The 21287-nt window shown below is 50.0% G+C and overlaps 1 protein-coding gene across 5 annotated transcripts in view; it reads right to left on the bottom strand.

The window, feature by feature from the left end:
- Positions 1-21287, bottom strand: part of EVL (Enah/Vasp-like) — a 141332-nt gene that overhangs the window by 86015 nt on the left and 34030 nt on the right. Inside the window, exon 1 of one of the 5 annotated variants that reach the window (XM_043434465.1) lies at positions 17080-17266. The exons of 1 other annotated variant lie outside the window; for it this stretch is intronic. In XM_043434465.1, the coding sequence (XP_043290400.1) occupies positions 17080-17102 (23 nt within the window). In that variant the 5' untranslated portion in view covers positions 17103-17266. Of the gene's footprint in view, positions 1-17079; positions 17267-21287 lie in introns of those variants that run through there. 3 more of the 5 variants (XM_043434459.1, XM_043434466.1, XM_043434462.1) reach the window with 3 other exon arrangements.

The following is a 21287-nucleotide window of genomic DNA, read 5'->3' as shown; positions in this document are numbered from 1 at the left end:
GGGCGGCTAAATATTTAAAATGCTGCACATGGCTCCCATTTGCAGCTTGGGTTCTATTTCTGTCGGTCAGGGCTGCTCCAGGGGACACGCCACCACTGTTCACGAGTCTCTGATTGGATGGACTGTCAGTGCTTAAGGAATTGATTCCCACCTTAGAAATGTTCCACTCTCTGCAAACCAAAAGCAAAGCTTTCAGAGAGTCTTCTAAGACAGACATTAGCATTTTCACAAAAATAAAAAACTGTTCGCCAAAGAGTATCTGGAAAAATACACTAAGACAAATTTATCCACCGGGTCCAAATCCATGGTGCAAGCCATTTGGCGATATATGATCGAAAATGTCATATCTGGGGTATACATCTAATAATAATTTCTCTCTAAAGACATTTACTGAGCACCTACTGCATACTGGACTCTTCAGATCTATTATCAGTATTTACATTTTAAATACAAGAGAACTGAAGCTGGGAGTGACTCAAGACCACTGGTAGGTGCTACGTCACCCTGAAGCCAGGTCATGGTACATGGCACGCTGTTCCCCCCTTCTCTCCCCACACCTTAATGAAGGCACAAACATCACGCCGCTAATTAAGGAAGCTATTCTGTGAGGCAGACATGGGAAGTTATCAATCACCACATTGAAGGAGGGCACTCAAAGCCTGTGTGAAGGACTTGCCCACACCTCACAGATTGGCGGAGCAGTCTCACACCCAGGAGTTCTCCTGTCTTTTCAAACGCATCCTCTCTATGCTACTAAACACCACTCCCTCCTTTAATTAATACTGTGTCCTTGGTCTTGGAATTAAAGGGGACAACAGAAGATGGACTATTATTGCTAATAATAGTCATATTCATATTCAGTGACAAAACATATACAACTATATATTATATATTCCTACATTATGAATGTAGAAGCTGAGACATAAGACAGCTGAGTGACTTTGATGAACGGAGCTACTTATGGACCAAATGAGAATTAAACGTGAGGACAACAAAGAGTTAAATGGGGAAGCCTTTCCTCTTGGTCTCTAACTCCAGGGAGGGTCTGACTGATTGATGTATAAACTTCGGTGTAGGTAGGAAAATGTCAAAGCAAAAAGCGCAAGAAGACCCATTGAAAGGGTTAACTTCTTGCGAGGGAAGTGCATTCTCCGTGTAGGAATCGGGTCTGGTTTTGTTCTTGTGTGGGCCTCAGGTCCTCAGCCTCCCTGGGTCTGCACTTCCCCTCCTTACAGGGCAGGGGGCGAAAGGCAACACAACAGGAGCCGTCAGACTTGAGTCCTAGACCCACCCGGCTCTGCTGAGAGCTACCCTGGCAATCACGCCCAAGTTGGGACCCTTTCCCGCTCCGTTTCCGCATCTGTAAGAGGGAGCTAATTCCTAACTTGCTGAGTGTGGTGTTAATTAAATAATGTATCATAAATAGAGCTCTTGGCACTTAGTAGCGGAATTTACAGAAGCTGTCCCAGCTGTATCCTATGGTCTAGCTCTGAATGATAAACGAGGATATAATAACTATAAATTGCCCAAGACACAGAGGGTGTTCAGTAAATATTACTTCCCTTTCCCGCTGGAAATGCCTCAAGGGACCCTGTTGAAAATGAAAAGTATTTAAATACTGGGTCCAAAAAAGTGGCTCCTAGCGCGATGAACCAGAGGAGAGCTCAAGAGCTTTTTCAGTTCTAAAGGTGCTTTTTCGTCTCCTGAAAGCACCCCCCGAGCCCTTCACAGACTGTCTTCAGACGAGATCCTGAGTTCCCTGAGCATCCTATTCTGTTTTAAATGTGTCTGCATCAGTCAGCTTGGGCGGCTGTAATGAAATACCGTGGACTGGGTATCCCAGCAGTGACAATTCCCTTCCTTGTAGGAGGAGGAGGCCGAAGTCCAGATCGAGGGTGGGCAGGCGGCTTCCTCGCGAGGCCTCTCCCCTGGGCAGTGGATGCCGCCCCCCACCACCGCCCCCGGGCCTCACACAGCTTTCCTCTGTGCAAGAGCTCTCCTGGAGACTCTGCTATTCTTAAAGGAACAAGTCCCAGTGGACGAAGCCTCCAGCCTTATGACCAATTTGACCTTCAGTACCTCCTTAAAGGCCGCATCTCCAAATACAGTCACACTGGGACTGAGAGCTTTGACCCACAAATTTCGGGGGACACAATTCAGTCCACAAGTGTCCCAGACCACAATCCTCTGTTGGATGCCTGATGGATACAATCCGGTGAACGTGGTCTGACAGTGTTGAAGATTACCAGGGTACTCAACTCCTCTGGAGGTAAAAACAGTACAGGTTTTACTCTGTTTTTATTTATCTTGCATGGTTTTCAATTATTTGGGATTCTTTAGGCTGTAAGTGACAGACACTAATGGGAAAAAATGGAATCAGTTCATACAGAGCAAAAAAGATAAGTCTCTTGGCTAAGTCTGGATTAAGCAGGATGGCACGTGGGACACACAAGCTCAACAATGCCAGAAGAATTCAGTTTCTTTGGCCTTTGCTGAACCCTACCACCCTCTCTGCCTTCATTTTCAGACGGTCTTTCCCCACATGGTAGGAGAGAAGGCTCAGTGACTTGAGGCTTTCTTGATCCCACCAGAGAAAAGATGGCACCTTTCCTAAGGGCTCTAGCCCAGCAGGGGTCCCACGGAGGACTCAGACGTCACCCTGCACCTGAACCAATCACCACGGCAGGGGCTGGGTCATGGCCGGCCCGCACAAACTGCATGACCGGGTCAGGTGACCACGGAACAGAGTGCTAGTTCCCCTCTACCCAACCCTCCTCTGCAAAAACGGCAGCTGCGCACAACACAGCCTCTCTCGAGGAGTAACAGTGCCATTCCAGGAAACAAACAGGTGTGCTAAGACATAACTTGGTGGTCTCTCGCTTTAAAATCTCTTGGAACTTCCCTGGTGGTGCAGTTGATGGGAATCCACTTGCTAATGCAGGGGCCATGGGTTTGATCCTTGGTCTGGAAAAATTCCACAAGCTACGGAGCAACAAAGCCCTTGAGCCACAACTACCGAGCCTGTGCTCCACAGCCCGTGCTCCGCAACATGAGAAGCCACTGCAACGAGCAGGCCGTGCGCTGCAAAGAAGAGCGGCCCTGCCTGCCGCAACCAGAGTGCCCGTGCCCAGCAGCAAAGACCCGGCACAGCCAAGAATAAACAAACCAAAGACCCAACTCTCCATCTTTGTGCCACATCTGACCTACTGAAATGACCTGAAGCTCATCTCTGTCTCTCTGGCCGGGTGCTGAAACGCAACTCCCCTTCATGGACCGCAGGCCCGTGGTGGCAAAGGGGCTTGCGTAACTCAGAGAAGTGATGGGCCACACTGCACAGGGCCACTCAGGACGGATGGGTCCTGGCGGACGGCTCTGACAGAACATGGTCCACTGGAGGAGGGAATGGCAGACCACTCCAGTATTCTTGCCTTGAGAACCCCGTCAACAGTATGAAAAGGCAAAAACATATGATACCAGAAGATGAGGCCCTCAGGTCAGAAAGTATCCAATATGATACTGAGGAAGAGCAGAGAAATAGCTCCAGAATGAAAAGGCTGGGCCAAAAGTGGAAATGACGCTCAGTTGTGGAAGTGTCTGGGGGGTGAAGGTAAAATCCGATGCTGTGAAAAACAGCATTGCCTAGGAACCCGGAATGTTAGGTCCCTGAATCAAGGTAAATTGGAAGTGGTCAAGCAGGAGATGGCAAGAGTTAACATTGACATCTTAGGAATCAGTGAACTAAATGGACAGGAATGGGCAAGTTTAATTCAGATGAACATTATACCTACTACTGTGGGCAAGAATCCCTTAGAGGAAATGGAGTAGCTCTCATAGTTAACAAAATACAGTACTTGGGTACAATCTCAAAAATGACTGAATGACCTTGGTTCATTTCCAAGGCACACCATTCAACATCACAGTAATCCAAGTCTATGCCCCAACTACTAATGTCAAAGAAGCTGAAACTGAATGGTTCTATGAAGACCTACAAGACCTTCTAGAACTAACATCAGAAAAAGATGTCCTTTTCGGACTTCCCTAGTGGTCCAGTGGCTAAGATTCTGTGCTCCCAATGCAGGGGGCCCAGGTTCAACCCGTGGTCAGGGAACTAGATCCCACATGCTGCAATTAAGATCCAGCGCAGCCAAATTTTAAAAAAAGTAAATATTAAAAAAAAAAAAGTCCTTCTCATTACAGGGGATTGGAATGCAAAATCACAAAGTCAAGAGAGCCTGGAGTGCTGTAGCCCATGGGTTGCAAAGAGTTGGACACTTTAGTGATTGAATAACAACAACAGGAAACACAAGTGACTTATTTGAAGTTCGTAAAGAATGCTCTGACACGTTAGCACTCCCCCACCTGCACTGGTATGCAAAATTACAGCAAGTTTCTTCTCCTGACAGTCCTTTAAAACAGCTAGACTTTATCATGGAAACATGAAGACTAATTACATCAAGAGGCTGATATATTAGAAATCCCTTAAAAAAAGAAACCACAGATGGGCACATCTGAGAGAATCAGCAGTGCTATTAAAAAAAAAAAGTCACCACATGCACACTGGTGAATGAAATTTACCATTTTGGAACTGTCCAAAAATTTCTAGCTGCCAGGGACATATCAGAAAAACACAAAATAAACTGCCTTAGCAGTCCAAATTGGAATACAACAAAGTGAGTGAGTCTTGATTTTCCAATTGGGTGACTTCATTAAATTCCAAAAACAGAAAACCTAGCAAAAATACAATTTAGGGGGACGTCCCTGGTGGTCCAGTGGGTTCGATCCCTGGTCAGGAAACTAAGATCCCACATGTGGCAACAATTAAGCCCACACGCCACAATGACTGAGCCTGCACGCCACGGCTAGAGTCCATGAGCCACAGTTAAAGATCCCATATGCTTTGATACCCAATGCAGCCAGATAAATAAATATTTTTAAAACACACAAAACACAATTTAGAAAGAAAATTCAAGAAACAAAGTCTCACAGTAAAACATTTTTCACGTGTAACACACCAGCTACAGAACCCAGAGACCTAAAAGACAAAATCCACTCATTCATTCAACAACTGTTAACTGTTCTTCAAATAGCTGGCAGACGCTGTGTTGGGTACTAGAGTGGAAATGAACTTGGTAAACACCAATTGAAAAAAGAAAAAAAACGAGTTTTACTGTTAACAAAGCATTTTTGCATATACAATCACACTTTTCCTCACAATAATATTTTACAGATAAGGCAAGTGAGACCCAAAAAGAATAAAAAATGATTTGCCCCAAATTACAATACATAGCCAGTAAGAGCAGAAGCCTGAACTCATACCTAAATGAGACTTCAAGTCTCAGGCCTTATTATCTTCTTCCATTTATGTCTTTTCCCCTGAATACTTTCTTCTCCTGGCATACTGCAATCCACGGGTTTGCAAAGAGCAGGTCACTAAGGAGTCACTCAGTGGCTGAACAACAACAATTCTCTTTCCTCCCTCTTCTGATTCCCAGGCTCAGATTCTCCTTCCCGGACAGCAGCATTTTCCAGAGTTTAAACTAAAAATTAAGTGTTAGGCGCTATCGGTGGGGAACCTGCCTGACAGTGCGGGACATGCAGAAATACTCGGGTTCTATCCCTGGGTGGGGAAGATTCCCCTGGAGGAGGAAATGGCAACCCACTCCAGTATCCTTGCCTGGAGAATGCAATGGACGGAGGAGCCTGGTGGGCTACAGTCCATGGGGTCGCACAGAGTCAGACATGACTGAAGTGATTTAGCATGCATGCAAATGTTAGGCAGCAAAAATCCCTTCATCAAACATACTTGAGAAACTCAGGGGCAAAATTCACACATGTAATAGCTGCCCCTGCAGAACTTATCAGAGCTTTCATGCTACTCTCCAGGGGAGATGGGCTGTGCAATTCTTATCAACCAAATGATCACAGAACTCTCTTCAGCCACAAAGCCCCTCGTGTGACTAAGACAGTAAAGGCACAGGTCCCAGAGTCAGATGGCACGGGGTCAAGTGCCAGCTCGTGTGAAGCTGGACAAGCTGCGGGATAGACACGACAATGCCAGCAGCCGTCTCGTAGGACCCTGACGAGGAACGTCCTGCACGTGTTCACGCGAGTGAAGTTCACTGATCACAGTCAGGGCTCAACAATGCGATACAGTCACTTACCAATGAAACATCACATAAAGCACACAGAGCCAGATACCTCACAGACTTTGTTTTACAAAATTAGGGTCAGAATGATAAAAACAAGCATTGAATTTTTAGTTAGAAGACATAGATCAGATTTCCAGCTTTATCGATTAAGCAGATGTGTGAGAAAGGGATCTAACCTCTCTGAAATTTAGGTGCCCCTTAGATAAAATAGTAGAAATAATGCCAAGCTTCGAGGATTGCTGGGAGAATTAGAGATGATAACAAAAGTGCCTGGAATACAGCGGGTACAACTGCACACGTGTTATCTTGTTTGCATTTGAATCCAGAAGAATCAGAAGCGTTTCATTAAAATATATAAGGACTCTTTAAACTTTACATGCATTTTTACTAGCTCAAACCCTTTTAACTATCTACAGCTTGGAAAACCTACCACCTGGACCTTCCAGGCCTTTCTCCTGATCTCCTGCCCATGCACAGCAGGGCCTGCTCCCCAGACTGAGGGCCTCTCTCGAAATCCCAATCTCGCCTTCATGCTCAGAAGTGAACAGACGTCAAAAAGGCAGCAAATTGGCCTTTTTCCTGCCATTTCCCCTTCTCGGCCTATAACAATGACTGGCATATGGCAGGAGATTTGAAATAAGTAATAAAAATGAGTAAATAAAAAGTGCGGAGAAGCCAGGCTGCATCCACTCTGCTCAAGTGTGACAGATGGAACGAAGAGGATATTGCTCTGCCTTCAAGTATCCTCAACCAAGTCAGGAAGATAAGAATGAGAAGCATGAGCTATTAGATTGGGTGCTCAACAGCCTGAGTGTTGCATGGGAGTTTAGTAAAAAAGGGAAAGTTTATTTGGGCCACAGTGGTCAGAAAAGGCCCTAAAGGAAGTGTGTGCAATGCTGGGTTTTGAAGGGTTTCATAGGAAGAAAACAGTGGTTTTGACAGGGACACAGTAAAGGGACAGAGTGGGTGATTAAACAGTTAATCCCACTAGGGAATCGTAAGTAGAGAAAAAGGTATGGGAGACCCTGTGAGTTAATGATCACTCAAGAAAGCAAGTCTGCTTACCCATCAAAGCAAGCAGGCTTGCTCAGCAACAAAACCGTGCAACAGAATATTGAGACATGCCCTAAACAGTAAATTACTGATGGAATGAGACCCACCTCCTTCCCCGGGAGGGGTCAGGAACTTAATGATTCCTGGGATATGCTCCTTGGCAAGCAGGAAGAAGGAAAAATATAAGGAAAGGGTGAGATGACACCGAAACCAGAGGTGGTTACCACCCTTCAGTGTATGTGACTGTCATTTTGTTCACGTCCATAATGCCATCAAAGTCCAGTCTGGCCATCGGGGGACAAGAAAATCCCCTGGCTGACGAGGAGGAGGAGCTGACGGTGGAAGTGTGGGGTCTACTCCAGAGTGAGGAAGAAGGTGGTCCTCTCCCCTCCCCACTTTTCCTGTGATGATAAACCCCTGGCCCGCCCGCTTCTCTCTCACACAAGTGTCCTCCACTCACTGATAAACCCTTCCTTTCGCCGAATTCTCTCTGTGCAGAGCCAGAAGAACCTACAACACTCTCCTAAGTCCCAAAACACGCTCTGCAGTTTCAGTTGAGGGACAGGGAAGCTGAGCAGAACGTGCAGATCTGTGACTATACCCGTCTAAGGAGCAGAGGGAAGACTCCCGGGCGTCGAGGGTTAAGGAGGCGCGCGCAGTCAGGCCACAGAGGGCAGCAGCTGCAGAAGGAGCTGGACTGGCTGCGGACGGAGCTCGGTAAAGGACCGGCCCCCGAACGCCAGGCCGCGTTCCTTGGCTCTCCCACCTTTCTGTGAGGCAAGGCTGTGTTCACAGTTTTCAGCCAGGGTGGGGTGAGCTTCATTCACAACAGGGGCCTGATGATCGTAACGCCCCAACAAAGACCAGGAAAACAAATAGTTTTATCAAGAGCAGCACAGCAGATCTGCCTCCCTCCACTTTAGGACTCTCTACTGCCCTCACGCCTCGGTAAGTTGGTGGATAAGGAAAACACCCAATCTTCACTCTGTCTCCAAGGTTCATTTGACTGTGAAAGCATCCTCTCTCTAGGAAGAATTTCACCCCTGAGCCCAAACATGCCTTTAAAGCGTACAGTCTGCCTGGTGTCCTGTATATCCAGCCACACAGTTTTACCCATCTCTCCCTTCTGCAGGGGATCTTCCCCACCCACAGATCGAACCTGCAGGGTCTCCTGCTTGCAGGCAGGTTTTTTACTGTCCGAGCTGCTGGCTCCACCGCACACAGGGAAAGAGGAAGGACACAGCTTCTGAACAGCAGGAAGCGGGCCCTGGAGGGACACCCACCTTCCCGCTCCAGGTTCTCTTTCTTTCAAGCCTGTGCTCCAGGAGGCCCAGGGGTGCTCTCAGAGCTGGAAGAGCTCCCAGTTTCCTCCTGGGCCTCCACAAGTAAACACGGGCTGTCTCTGCTCTCTTCCAGCCCTTGTGCTGATGAAGATGGAGGCCGGGCTAGTCTCTAAGACACACAGCGGGATCAATCCTGGCGTCTGGCTGGCCCTGAACTGGTGGACTGGAGTGAAAACACTTCCTCTCACCTCTAACTGGGTCTGGGATGACTTCCTGACAGCCACATGACCAGTAACCAAACCCCACACGGCCCACAAACCAGCAGGAGGTCAGTTCCAGACTCAGGGTCGTGTCTGGACAAGCCACGCACACTCAAGACATGTGGTTCAATCTGCGGCCGGAGGCGCCAGGAGAACATGAAAGCACACGTTAAGAGCACCTGTAATTATCCAGGGCTCCCGATTTCCCCAAGCTCCTGCATGGCCGTAATCTTGTTCTCTCTGAACCACTTCTATTTTCCAGGTGGACAAGCTACATCCCAGTGAAGTTACATGGCCGATCTAAGGTAACACAGTATCATCAAAACCTAGCGTCTGCAGGCGCGCGAGTTCGGGTTCTCCCGGAACTCAGCTAGGGCCGGGAAGCACTGGTGGGCTGGGGAAGCAAAACAAAACACGCCTGCGCGAGCTCCTCTGCTGAGCGCCGGGCCTGGGCGGGTGTGCGGAGTGACCTGGGCTCCGTGCTTCAGTTTCAGCGGCCCGCCCAGGAAGGGGCTGTTACGGAGGACCCCCAGGTTGAGGTCTCAAGTGGCTTCTGATGCCGGACAGAACCACCCTGGGAGGGACCCCACCACAGCCACGACTGCCCCTTCTGCTAGAACGGTGCGGTGCCCTCCACCGAGCTCCTACCCGTAATTCCCTCTGCCGCCCCCCAGGAGGGAGCTCACACCCTCAGCCTGTCATGTCAGCTCAGCAGACAGCCACTGCTTCTGTTGGTCTCCGGGATGCAGCGACGGGACCCGGGCTGGGGACGAGGGAGGCGGGTGCCGGGACAGCTCCGACACTTGGTGATGGGCTCTGGCTGCGCTGTTATCATTAGCCAGAGAGCACGCAGGCCCAGTGTGTCAACTGCAGGGAACTTAATTAATCTCTCAGCCCAATGAATCTGTGCGTCAACCAAGCCAAGATCCAGGCTCTCGGCTGATTAGTCACATCACGGTCGGTTCACTGTGTCATAAACATTTCGGCAGCAAACAGGATTATCGTCCAAGGACTGACTGCTGGCACTCTGAGTCTGAATGCCAAGGAGACGGGGGCATGAGAGGTGCTCCGTGTCCTCAGAGGGGTCAGGGCTCTTTCCTGGCTCCTACGTGATTTCTAATCCAGGATGAAGGTCTGAATTAAATGCCCTCCTGCTTAAAGTAAATTAAAGGAATGAATTTATTGAATATCTACTAAGTGCCAGCGTGCATGTGTGCTAAGTCGCTTCAGTCCTGTCCGCCTCTTTGTGACCCCAAGGGCTGTAGCCCGCCAGGCTCCTCTGTCCATGGGATTCTCCAGGCAAGAGTACTGGAGTGGGTTGCCGTGCCCTCCTCCAGGGGATCTTCCCGACCCAGAGACTGAACCCGAGTCTCTTACATCTTCTGCGCTGGCAGGTGGGTTCCTTACCACTAGGGCCACCTGGGAAGCCCAGTAAGTGCCAGGAGCCCTGCCAAATGCTTCATATAAATGATCTCATTTAATCAACACAGGCACTCTAGGAGGTAGGTAATACCCCCATCTTATAGACAGGCAAACTAAAGCAGGAAGAACTGAAGTAACCTGTGCAAAGTAACAAGCCAGCACTGCAAAACGTGTGGCTTCCCACAAATAAAGACGCACACTCCCTAAAGGTGAAAAAGCAGTGACCTTCAGGGCAGAGAGCAGTGACCATCGTGAGAAGGACAACCAGACTGGGTCACTGCCATGAAAAGAATGAGGAGAAGCTTCCCCCCAGGTCCCATCAGCCACCACCGGGCTGGGAGCACAGCGCCGCGGCTCCCGGGCCTCAGCTCCCGCACGGCTGCCAGCGGTCCCTCCTTTCTTCCCGCCGCCTCCCCTCCAAACCCGACGCTGCTCTCAGACATGCTCCAGAGATGCCTCCTCCTGCAAGTCTCCCTGGTGTTCACGGCGGCAAAACCTCGCCTTGTCCTCCTCCCAGCCCACAGCACCCTATCTGAAGCCATCTGGAACCTCTCCTGGTTTTCCCTGGGTTCGTTTGGTCTTTGGCTACCCTCACCCCATGCTTTTGGTGTTGGTTCAGCACCTTCCCAGGACTCAGGATGACACAGACTTGCATCTTCTACTTAATAACCTCAGATACGCAGATGACACCACCCTTATGGGAGAAAGTGAAGAGGAACTGAAGAGCCTCTTGATGAAGGTGAAAGAGGAGAGTGAAAAAACTGCCTTAAAACTCAACATTCAAAAAATTAAGATCATAGCATCCGGTCCCATCACTTCATGGCAAATAGATGGGAAAACAATGGCAACAGTGAGAAACTTTATTTTCCTGGGCTCCAAAATCATTGCAGATGGTGACTGCAGCCGTGAAATTAGAAGATGCTTGCTCCTTGGAAGAAAAGCTATGACCAATCTAGGCAGTATATTAAAAAGGAGAGACATTACCTTACCAACAAAGGTCTGTCTAGTCAGAGCTATGGTTTTTCCAGTAGTCATGTATGGATATGACAGCTGACCATAAAGAAGACTGAGTGTCGAAGAATTGATGCTTTTGAACTGTGGTTTTAGAGAATACTCTTGGGAGTCCCTTGGACTGCAAGGAGATCAAACCAATCAATCCTAAAGGAAATCAGTCCTGATACTCACTGGAAGGACTGAGGCGGAAGCGCCAATATTTGACCACCTGATGTGAAGAGCTGATTCATTAGAAAAGACCCTGATGCTGGGAAAGATTGAAGGCAGGAGGAGAAGGGGACAACAGAGGATGAGGGCGTTGGATGGCATCACTGACTCAATGAGACATGAGTTTGAGCAAGCTGTGGGAGATGATGAAGGACAGGGAAGGCTGGCATGCTGTTGTCCATGGGGTCAGGACATGACTGAGTGACTCAACAACAACAAGTGATGTTCAGCAAGTGGTTTGTTAGGTGAACAGTTATCCTAACAGCAAAAAGGCCCTCCCGCCTCCAACAAGGCACCACACAGGTCTCTGAACCTACACAGCTGGAGACTCTTTTGCAATCATCCTAAGTAACTAGCAAGTCACACAGACCCAAGCTGGTCTCTTGTTCTACAGCTCCTTCCTCTGGGTCATGAGTGCAGTTAAATCTTTCCTCTAATTCAGTTTTATTTTGTTGTTTTCCATATAAGAGACCACAATGCTAAGCAAAGAGAAATGGGGGATGGAAACTGTTTTATAAAGCAGAACCTTAACCGAGTAACGTTCAAAAGTACAAGCATTTATCGCAGTGTTTTATAATTTACACACTGCTTTCCAGTATGTTATCCTCAGAACAGCCCTCTTCCTCTCTGTGAGGTAGCTAAGAGATGAGATGGAGTGACTTTCGCAAGGTCTCGCCTTTTACATCCCCACTGTATGGACTGGACTGGAGTCTGGTTCCACAACACCGCTTTCTTTGAGTGAAACTCAGCAACTGTGACATTTATTTAACATTATTTAACAATGGAGGGTAGGCCGGCATTTTTCACATGTATCTGTGTTACCATCCTACAGCTAAATTATTTGTTTCCCAAAATAACTTTTGCTTGTGGCTAGTCAGACCAGCAGCAGGTGAAACTGTCAAGTCAGTGAGACTTGTCTGTCCTTTCATCTCTGCTGCTCTTCTCTTCCCTCCCTCCGCCTCACTGTCTCCCCACATCCTCCAACTAGGTGCCCCCACCGCCCTCTACTAGGGGCCTGTGTGCTAGGAGGCCCTGGGGGGTCGGACAGCACCCCCCCTCCCCCCGTTAGAGACTGTGACTTCATTCAGTTAAAGTTACTCTAATGGAAGTACTGAGGCTTCCTGGGTGGCTCAGTGGTAAAGAATCCGCCTGTCAACGCAGGAGACGCAGGTTCGACCCCTGGTTCGGGAAGATCCCCTAGAGGAGGAAATGGCAACCCGCTCGGGTATTCTCACCTGGAGAATCCCCATGGACAGAGGGGCCTGGCAGGCTACAGTCCATGGGGTTGCCAAGAATCGGACATGAGTAGCACCTGAGCACACACAAGCCCTCCGAGAGCTGATTCTGGGTTAACAGCTGGTGGTGCGGTAAGATGATTAAGATACGCCTCCTGGCCTCAGAGGGCTCGTGCTTCAGTAGGGGAGAGAGATGGGAAAGAAACTGTTACACAGTTACACTGTAGTAAGTACCACACAGATATGTGAGGAGGAGCCAGGAGCTGGGGAGCTGGGAGGTTGGCTCGAGGGTCAGTCGGTTCTGCCCTGCGAGCGACCCTCTGCTCCTCTTCTGCCCCCCACCCTCCCACACCTGGGGAGGTGAGCCGAGCGCCTGAGCTACCACGGGCTCTGGACTCAGAGGAGGGACTCGGCAAGGCCGTGCTGGCTGGGAGACACAAGGTCACTTCACCGGATGGCGTTCTCGGTGCAGGGTAGCTGAGAAAGGACTGAAGTGAAACTGGCCAGACCCCCACAGCCGGTGGCTTCAGGCAACCTCTCTGAGCTCTGCTCTCATCCCGCATTCACTTAGCAAACGCTGTTTCTGCGCTGGAGGTATGTGTTTTGGGACTGTCCGTGTCCCCACAGAACGACACTTGGGTTCAAGTTACAAGGGGCAGAGCAGGTATGAGATGATCTAGCTTCCCCACTGCCCCCTCCCCTGCCCAGCACCGACTCAGTGGAGGTGAGCCTGAAACTCCGGCAGACAGTGAAGGACAGGGAAGCCTGACCGGCTGCAGCCCGTGGGCTTGCAGAGCCGAGCATGACGTAGTGACTGAGCAACAACAGTCTGAAAGTCGCTGAGCCTGAATCCCTGTTTCTTCAAGAGACTGCAGGACCCTGGGCAACGAGGCCCTGGGCTGGCACGGGCTCTGGACACCGGGCTGTCTCTTGGTTCGTGAACTTCAGGGCTTCCTGATACCACTCATTTTAATTCATTTCAACATTGCAGTGAAAGGGCAAGAAAAGCTGTAACACTTCCTAAGACTAGATGTAAATCTGAATTGTCAAAGAACGAGTCTGACTTTGAATCCCATCCTTCCATAATAATGTTTTATTTAAAAATAAAACACAACAGACTCAAAATAGTAACTTCCCATTTTTACGTGATCGACACATTCCAACTGTGGATTATAAACCCTGGAGTTGGTACTGGAAATAAACCACAACAAGGAGCAGGGATTCTGAGAAACAGGGGCTTCTGATTTGGGTTCCATTCTCATTTGGGGGACCATGAAACTGAAAGTCACATTTCAGACTCTTTCTTCTGGGGTTGGTAAGGGCAGGCAGTCCCTGCTCAGGATCTAGGGATGGAAGAAAACCAGACAGTGTTGTACAAAGCCGTCTCCAGAGGGGCTCAGAGGACAGTCTCTGCGGGATGTAGGGACAGGTAAATGCTGACTTAAACTATTACTTCAGTACATCTCTCACCTATGAAGTTTTTTTTTTTTTTTCAGAAGCAAAAACTCAAATGCAGTGTGTCTCCCAGCACAGCCAGCTAGAGCAGCTTGCCTGGTCTGAGGACAACATGGTCTTGCAGCCAGGAGAAGGCAGGGAAAGCCCCTAAGTCGCAGGAAAATGCTGGCCCAGCCTCAAGTCTCCATGTCCCTGCAGCCCTCCAGGCTTGCACCCTGGCCCTGGGGAGTCCTGACCATTGTCACCACAGTCTAGAGTGAGGTCATGGCAAGATTCCTTATGAAATGAGGTCGGAGTTCTCTGGTGCTCCATCAACGGGGGTGTGCTGAGGACACTTCTCATTTTTCTCAGGAGGTCAGATGTCCGCTTTTCGACACGCTCTTCTGAACCGGCACCAGCAGGCACTCAGCAGGCATCCCAGGCTGGCACCAAGCTAGCCAGAGAGCTTGCTTGCTTTTTCATCTGTCTTAAGTCCTCCTGAAAATGACTGTGTCCACCACTTACTAAGGCCTTACTGTTTCTCCAGCAGTCGTAGGCCCTAAGGAATCAAAGTTAGAAGCAGCTGGGATTGACAGACCGGATTAGAACTCATGGTCCAGTAGGGAAACAGGGCACGTAAACGTGTCTGCCAACCAGACTTCCTGTTCAAATGAACGTGGCCTTGGCATTCTCAGAGCTAGGTGTGTGTATGGAGGGCTGTGTCCACAGGTAACCTGATGGCGTCCCCCACGGCGCTCTCCTCCTTTTGCACTCACGGAACAGTTCACGGCAGCACCAGAGCACAGACCAAGCTTCCCGGGTGCTCAGCCCAGCACTCCTTCCCACTGTTCTCAGGGCTCCCCGGGAGAAGGGCAGCTGAGATCGCGCGGCCCGAGTGTGACCTCCCCATGAGTGCCCCCGTCCCCACCCCACCCCACCCACCTGCCTGTACCTGAACTGCTGTTTCTGATTCCAGCTGTACCTCCGACTTCCTATCTCAACGACAGTCTGTCCCGTTCCCTAAGCCAACGGTTCTCAAAATATGGTCCCCAGAAAACCTGAGAACTTACTGGACGCACACAAGTCCTCAGGCCCCACCCCAGACCTACTAGATCTGAAACTCTGGGGTGGGATTTTGTGAGTCCCCTGGGTGAATCTGTTGCATGCTACAGCTTGAGAACCAAGCTGACTTAAACTAAAAAGCTAAGTGAGCTCCTCTCGAGCACTGAGCCCCACCACGATGCCCTGGACCCCACACAAGTCCCCTGACTACAAAAGAAAGCCATCTATCTGGCCCCATGCAGCTGTCACAAAATGCAACCATGCTCAGCAAAACTCTTCAGGGCCGGCTGAAGCCGAAGCTTGAAGCAGGGCTACAAACCTCCCCCTTCTGCTCCATCTTCCCACTCCTCAGCTCGGCAGAGCAGTGGCCTCTAACTGGAGCCCTCCCAACTCGTCAGACCCGCTCGAGGACCAGGCACCACCGCAGTGGGGGTGGGTCTCCCTATCCCTCTGTTCTCCCTCCGAAAGGCAAGGAAAGGCGCCACGTCTGCTCAAGGCCGAAGCTAGGGCTTACTCCATCTAGAACAAGTGCTAGCCATAAAACATGAACCTCACCCTTGTACTACTTTCTACAATTTATGATGCTCTTCCTAATTCTCACCAGGATCAGGAAGCCTGGACTAGAACCTGTGACTCTCGACTCATTCCCAATGACCTGTCAACTCTTAACCTGCCAGGCATTAAATAAATTCCTGTTGGTTACCTAACAGAGCTACCAAGAGCAGTAAGTCCTGGTCACGGTGTCACCTCATGTCATCAGAGCCTGTTGCCACACGGAAAGAATGCTCTCTGCTCAAACTCTGTCCATCAGAAATAACGCAGAGGCACGCTCTTACACAAAGGACAACTTCCTGGATGCAGAGCCCCAAGTTTACAGAAAGGGCGGGAACAACCTCTGTAGCCCCGCTTTTCCTTACAGAAAGCTGAAGAGTCTCTCGTCCTCTCCCTGGATTTTGATGAAAAGGTCTCCAGTTTCCTCTTACAAGCCATGAGAGGTGGTAATTCTATTCTTATTTTAATATCTACTGCGGCTACATTTGGAAGGAATAAAAAGGCCTGTGGAGGTTGCCACACATTCACTTCTCTGCCCGTCAAGATGGTATTTATGTTCAGTTCTAAATACACAGAAATTCCATCTGAGAAATGAGAAGCTGTCAGAGGTGAGACACAGACCCGCTGTCCTCCATATGCTCTGAAGAGGTGGAGGCCCGCACCAGAACAAGCCGGGAACCCCCTCATCCCACCTCCTTTAGCCTCATTTCTGAGAAACTCTCTTTTCTGGAGCCCTCTCCCCACATTCATACCAGGGACAGATTCCCAGAGGAGAGATGAAAGAAAGAGAGGGAATAAGATTCACAAAAGACTCTAATTTGGAGCATTCATAATTACAGCAGCTGAAAAGCTTACGAAAGCAAAGAAGGAGCCTGTTCACGAAACACCATGAGGGCGCTTGCCAGAAAACTGCCCAGCCGCAACGAGACCACCGTCCACAATGAGCAAATCAGAGCCGAGATCAAATCGCGACCCAGCAGACACACTTGCAGGGTTTCCACCTTCATCGCTGCAATTAGCGATTTTTTTAAAGAGCTGTAAGGCTCCAGGAGTTTGACAAAGGAAGAAAAACAAAAGGCAGCAAGAGGCTCCATCTGGATGAGCAGTTCCTGGTCGGCATTCAGAACTCCACACCGGCACCAGCACAGCTCGGATGAAGCGCAAGGTGGGGTCCTCGCCACCTTCACACACCGTCAAACCGATTACCACGCTGCCTGGGTGCCTGCAGGCGACACCCCGGACCAGCACCGCCTCCACACGCCCACCCCCGCGACCGGGAGAAACCCCACCGTGGAAAAGAACCCTTCTTTTGTGAGGACCAGCCGGAGCCTGAGCTGTCATTACACAGCAAAAACCCAGCGAGAACAAAAACCCAGCGGCAGGCTGATGGAGAAAACCCAGGACATACCTGAATTCTTCAAATGCAAACATGACCTAGTCGGAGACAATTTCCTCAGACTGTCTGGGGGTCTTTCTGGTTCGGAGGACCACCATTTAGTCAGTCAGATGGTGCAAAGGTGCAGGAAAAAGAGGCGGGGTTTGCACACCCCCCAATATTCTGAAGTGAAAGGCTTTCTGCAGACAGGGGCCTGCAGCCTCCAGCTCCGCCAGCTGCTGACGAGCAGCAGCTAACAGGGGAGGCAGCTAAGGACCATGTGATCAATCCAGCAAGTCTGATTAATGCAGTGAGCACCGAGGCTCCAGGCTGGGAGCTGGATTAGCCGCGAGAAACAAGTGGAACCCCGGGCACGCCTGGGATCCTGCGGGAATCACAGAACACGCACGCCCCCACCAAACTGTATGGGGCCGGGGTGGGGGCCAGGGAGCCAGAGCTTAACGGAATGAGAGTAAGCCCTGCTCCCCTGAGCCCAGCCCGCTCACCTCACCCGCCCGTGGCCACTGCTGTGCTCAGGTTCAGATGTGAGGACCACCGTGGGCAGTGAACGTAGTGCAGACGGATCCCGGGCTACGTTTTACTGAAAACTCTTCAGGACTCTGTATTTCACCCTTCCACCATGAAAACGTTCTTTTAGCACAAACACAGAGGCCGCTCTGGAATCCCAGGAGTCATGGTTTCCGGCCAGCGCTCTGCCATGAGCATCACCCTGTAGGTCAGCCGCGAAGCGTGACCTCATTTTTCTCAGTCCTCGTTTACTGAGTATTTATCTCAGTATTTGTTTCCATACATAACATGGACCAGGCTTCAATTCCTTGAAGTACAAAAGCTGCTGTAACAGTTTCAGAACAGAAGTTAAGAAAAAGGAAACGACATGTCAGCCAAAGAAAGAGGAATGTTTACTGGAGGGCAGGGCCCGAGCTGCTGAGATCTGGCACGTGAGCAGAGGCTGTGTTCTGAAACTTGCCATCATTTGCAGATCTTTATAAAACAAGGAAGACAGATCTCAAAGGAAAACTTGAGTCACTCCTGATGGTCTCTCTCCCTCACAGCACAGACAGAATCAGGCGCCAGCTCTGACCCTGCCCAGGAAGGTTCCCCGGGGTCGGCCTCCCCGCTCGCGGCCCCGCTGCTTCAGCCCTCCCCCTCAGCTCCCCACTTCCCCTTCACGTTAGTGACTGGTCTTCCTCGGTCCGTCTCTTCTCTAACCATCTGCCAGAGCCACTTTTCTTAGTCTGACTTTGCTGCTGTTCTTGTTCGGTCACTCAGTTGTGTCTGACTCTTTGTAACCCCTCAGACTGCAGCACGCCAGGCTTCCCTGTCCACCACCATCTCCTGGAGTTTGCCCAAATTCACGTCCACTGAGTCGGTGATGCTGTCTGACCATCTCATCCTCTGCTGCCCCCTTCTCCTTTTGTCTTCAGTCTTTCCCAGCATCAGGGTCTTTTCTAACAAGTCGGCTCTTCACATAAAGCCAAAGTATTGGAGCTTCAGCTTCAGCATCAGTCCTTTCAATGAATAGTCAGGATTGATTTCCTTTAGGATTGACTGGTTTGATCTCCTTGCAATTCACAGGATTCTCAAGAGTTTTCTCCAGCACCACAGTTCAAAAGCATCAATTCTTTGGTGCTCAGCCTTCTTCATGGTTCAACTCTCACACCTGTGCATGACTACTAGGAAAACAATAGCTTTGACTATATGGACCTTTGTTGGAAAAGTGATGTCCCTGCTTTTTAATATGCTGTATAGGTTTGTCATAGCTTTCCTTCCAAGGAGCAAGTGTCTTTTAATTTCATGGCTGCAGTCACCATCTGCAGTGATTTAAGTCCAAGAGAATAAAACCTATCACTACTTCCATTTCCCCATGTATTTCCCATGAAGTGATGGGACCAGATTCCATGATCTCAAGTTTTCTGAATGTTGAGTTTTAGGGCAGCTTTTTCACTCTCCTCTTTCACCTTCATCAAGAGGCTCTTTAGTTCCTCTTCACTTTGTGCCATTAGAGTGGTATCGCTTGCATATCTGAGGTTGTTGATATTTCTCCTGGCAATCTGGATTCCAGCTTGTTTCATCCAGCCCAGCATCTCACAAGATGTACTCTGCATATAAGTTAAATAAGCACAGTGACAATATACAGCCTTGTCATACTCCTTTCCCAATTTGGAACCACTCAGTTGTTCCAGGTCCAGTTCTAACTGTTGTTATTTCTTGACCTGCATACAGGTTTCTCAAGAGATAGGTAAGACTGTCTGGTAGTCCGGTCTCATTAAAAAGTTTTCAGAGTTTGTTGTGATTCACACAGTCAAAGGCTTTAGTGTGGTCAATGATGTTTTTCTGGAATCCCCTTGCTTTCTCTATGATCCAGTGAATGTTGGCAACTTGATCTCTGGTTCCTCTGCCTTTTCTAAATCCAGCTTGAGCATCTGGAAGTTCCCTGTTCACATACTGCTGAAGCCTGGCTTGAAGGATTTTGAGCATTACTTTAGTTGTATGTGACATGAGCGCAACTGTCCAATAGTCTGAACATTCTTTGGCATCGCCCTTCTTTGGGACTGGAATGAAAATTGACCTAGACAGTATGCTGTCTAGGTTGGTCACAGCTTTGCTTCCAAGGAGCAAGTGTCTTAATTTCATGGCTGCAGTCACCATCTGCAGTGATTTTGGAGCCCCCCAAAATAAAGTCTCTCACTGTTTCCACTGTTGCCCCATTTATTTGCCATGAAGTGATGGGACCGGATGCCATGATCTTAGTTTTCTGAATGTTGAGTTTTAAGCCAGCTTTCTCACTCTCTTCTTCACTTTCATCATGGTGAAAAATCGCCAAAACCTAGCACCAAGTGTATGTGAGTCCTCAATTTACTGACAAGATGGTTAAGTAACTTGCCCATGATCATATGGCTACGAAGTGCAGAGCAATGACCTTGGCCAAGGTAGGTTTAATGCCAACGTCTTTAACCCTTGTGCCCGCTTCGGGTCCCAACACCAAAGAGCCAAGTGCCTCAGGCCACCTCCAGAAGAGGACGTCTCCCGCTAACTGGCAGGCAGCCTGTGGTCCTGAGACCAGGCTGGGATGTGGCACCCTTCCGGCCAGCCCTGGCAAATCCCCAGATTATACAGCCAGACGGGAGACCACTGAGGGCTGACAGAGGGGTCTGGCTGCTCAGGAGGAAGGCTGAGAACCCGAGGTGACAGGCCTTGGGACCAAACCGGGAAGGAGTCTGCCAAGACTGGGCACCTCCCCCGACCACTTGACAACTGGCGACCCCAAGGGTCAGGAACAGGGACCGCCGACCGCTCCACTGCTCTCCAGAGGGCGCTTCTGAGAGCACACGGTGCGTAAGAACGAGGTATCCTAGGCCACTCGAGGCTCGGACGAAGCATGCTCCTGCTCTGGGACTTCCACTCCCTCTGCAGCCTTCGTTTTTCTGTATCATGTAACTGGGACACGGAACTGATATGAACACAGAACGGATAAAAACAGAAGAGCCCCAGACTCCCTGCTACCTGGTTTGGCCCTCCCTCCACTAGGACCAGCCCCGACTCCTCCTGGAAACACCGGGCCTAAGAGACCTGGCAGTCCCATCCGTGCTGGACTTTGGGGGGCGGGGGGCTCCCCAAACTACAAACTGTCAAGCTCACCCTCGACACTCTGAACTCCCTTCCTCTTTCCAGGCTCTCCCTAAGGACAAAGCCTCCTGACCGGGCCCGGCTGTCCCAGCAGAGCGCCGACCTGCTGCACTTACTGGCTGTGCCAGCCGCCTGAGGCTTCCCCAGAGAAACTGATGCGGAGATGATGGGCTGAAAACACAGTCATTGAGAGGAGGTGTCCCCAGGTCCCCGACAGTCTTGGAAAGCTACACAAGCAGCATGTCTGAAACCCCTGTCCGCGGCGTGCCACACATATGCTCAGAGTGCCTGCAGCCGGTCTCTCCATGTGAAACGGCCCATTTCCCGAGAAAGGGAACTCACGATCTCCTCGCTGGCACTGAGTCCGCATCCCAGCTCCTGTACAGACAAGCTGGGTTTCAGGCCCGGAGGCCCCGTGAGCCTGGGACCTCACACCAATGTTTCCTCTCCTGCTTGTCTTAGCATGTGAGGTTTTCAGGTTTACGGAACTGTGATGAACGTGCAGCAACATAAACAGGGCATCCGAACAGAGGCTAGCGCCCCTGCCGTGTGAGCAGGAACGCTCTGACACCCTCGGGCCTGCTCACCTGCTG

The sequence above is a fragment of the Cervus canadensis genome, chromosome 17 (genome assembly GCF_019320065.1).
Source record: "Cervus canadensis isolate Bull #8, Minnesota chromosome 17, ASM1932006v1, whole genome shotgun sequence".
In the NCBI taxonomy this organism is placed as follows: Eukaryota; Metazoa; Chordata; class Mammalia; order Artiodactyla; family Cervidae; genus Cervus; species Cervus canadensis.
This window is presented reverse-complemented; position numbering and strand designations above follow the sequence as displayed.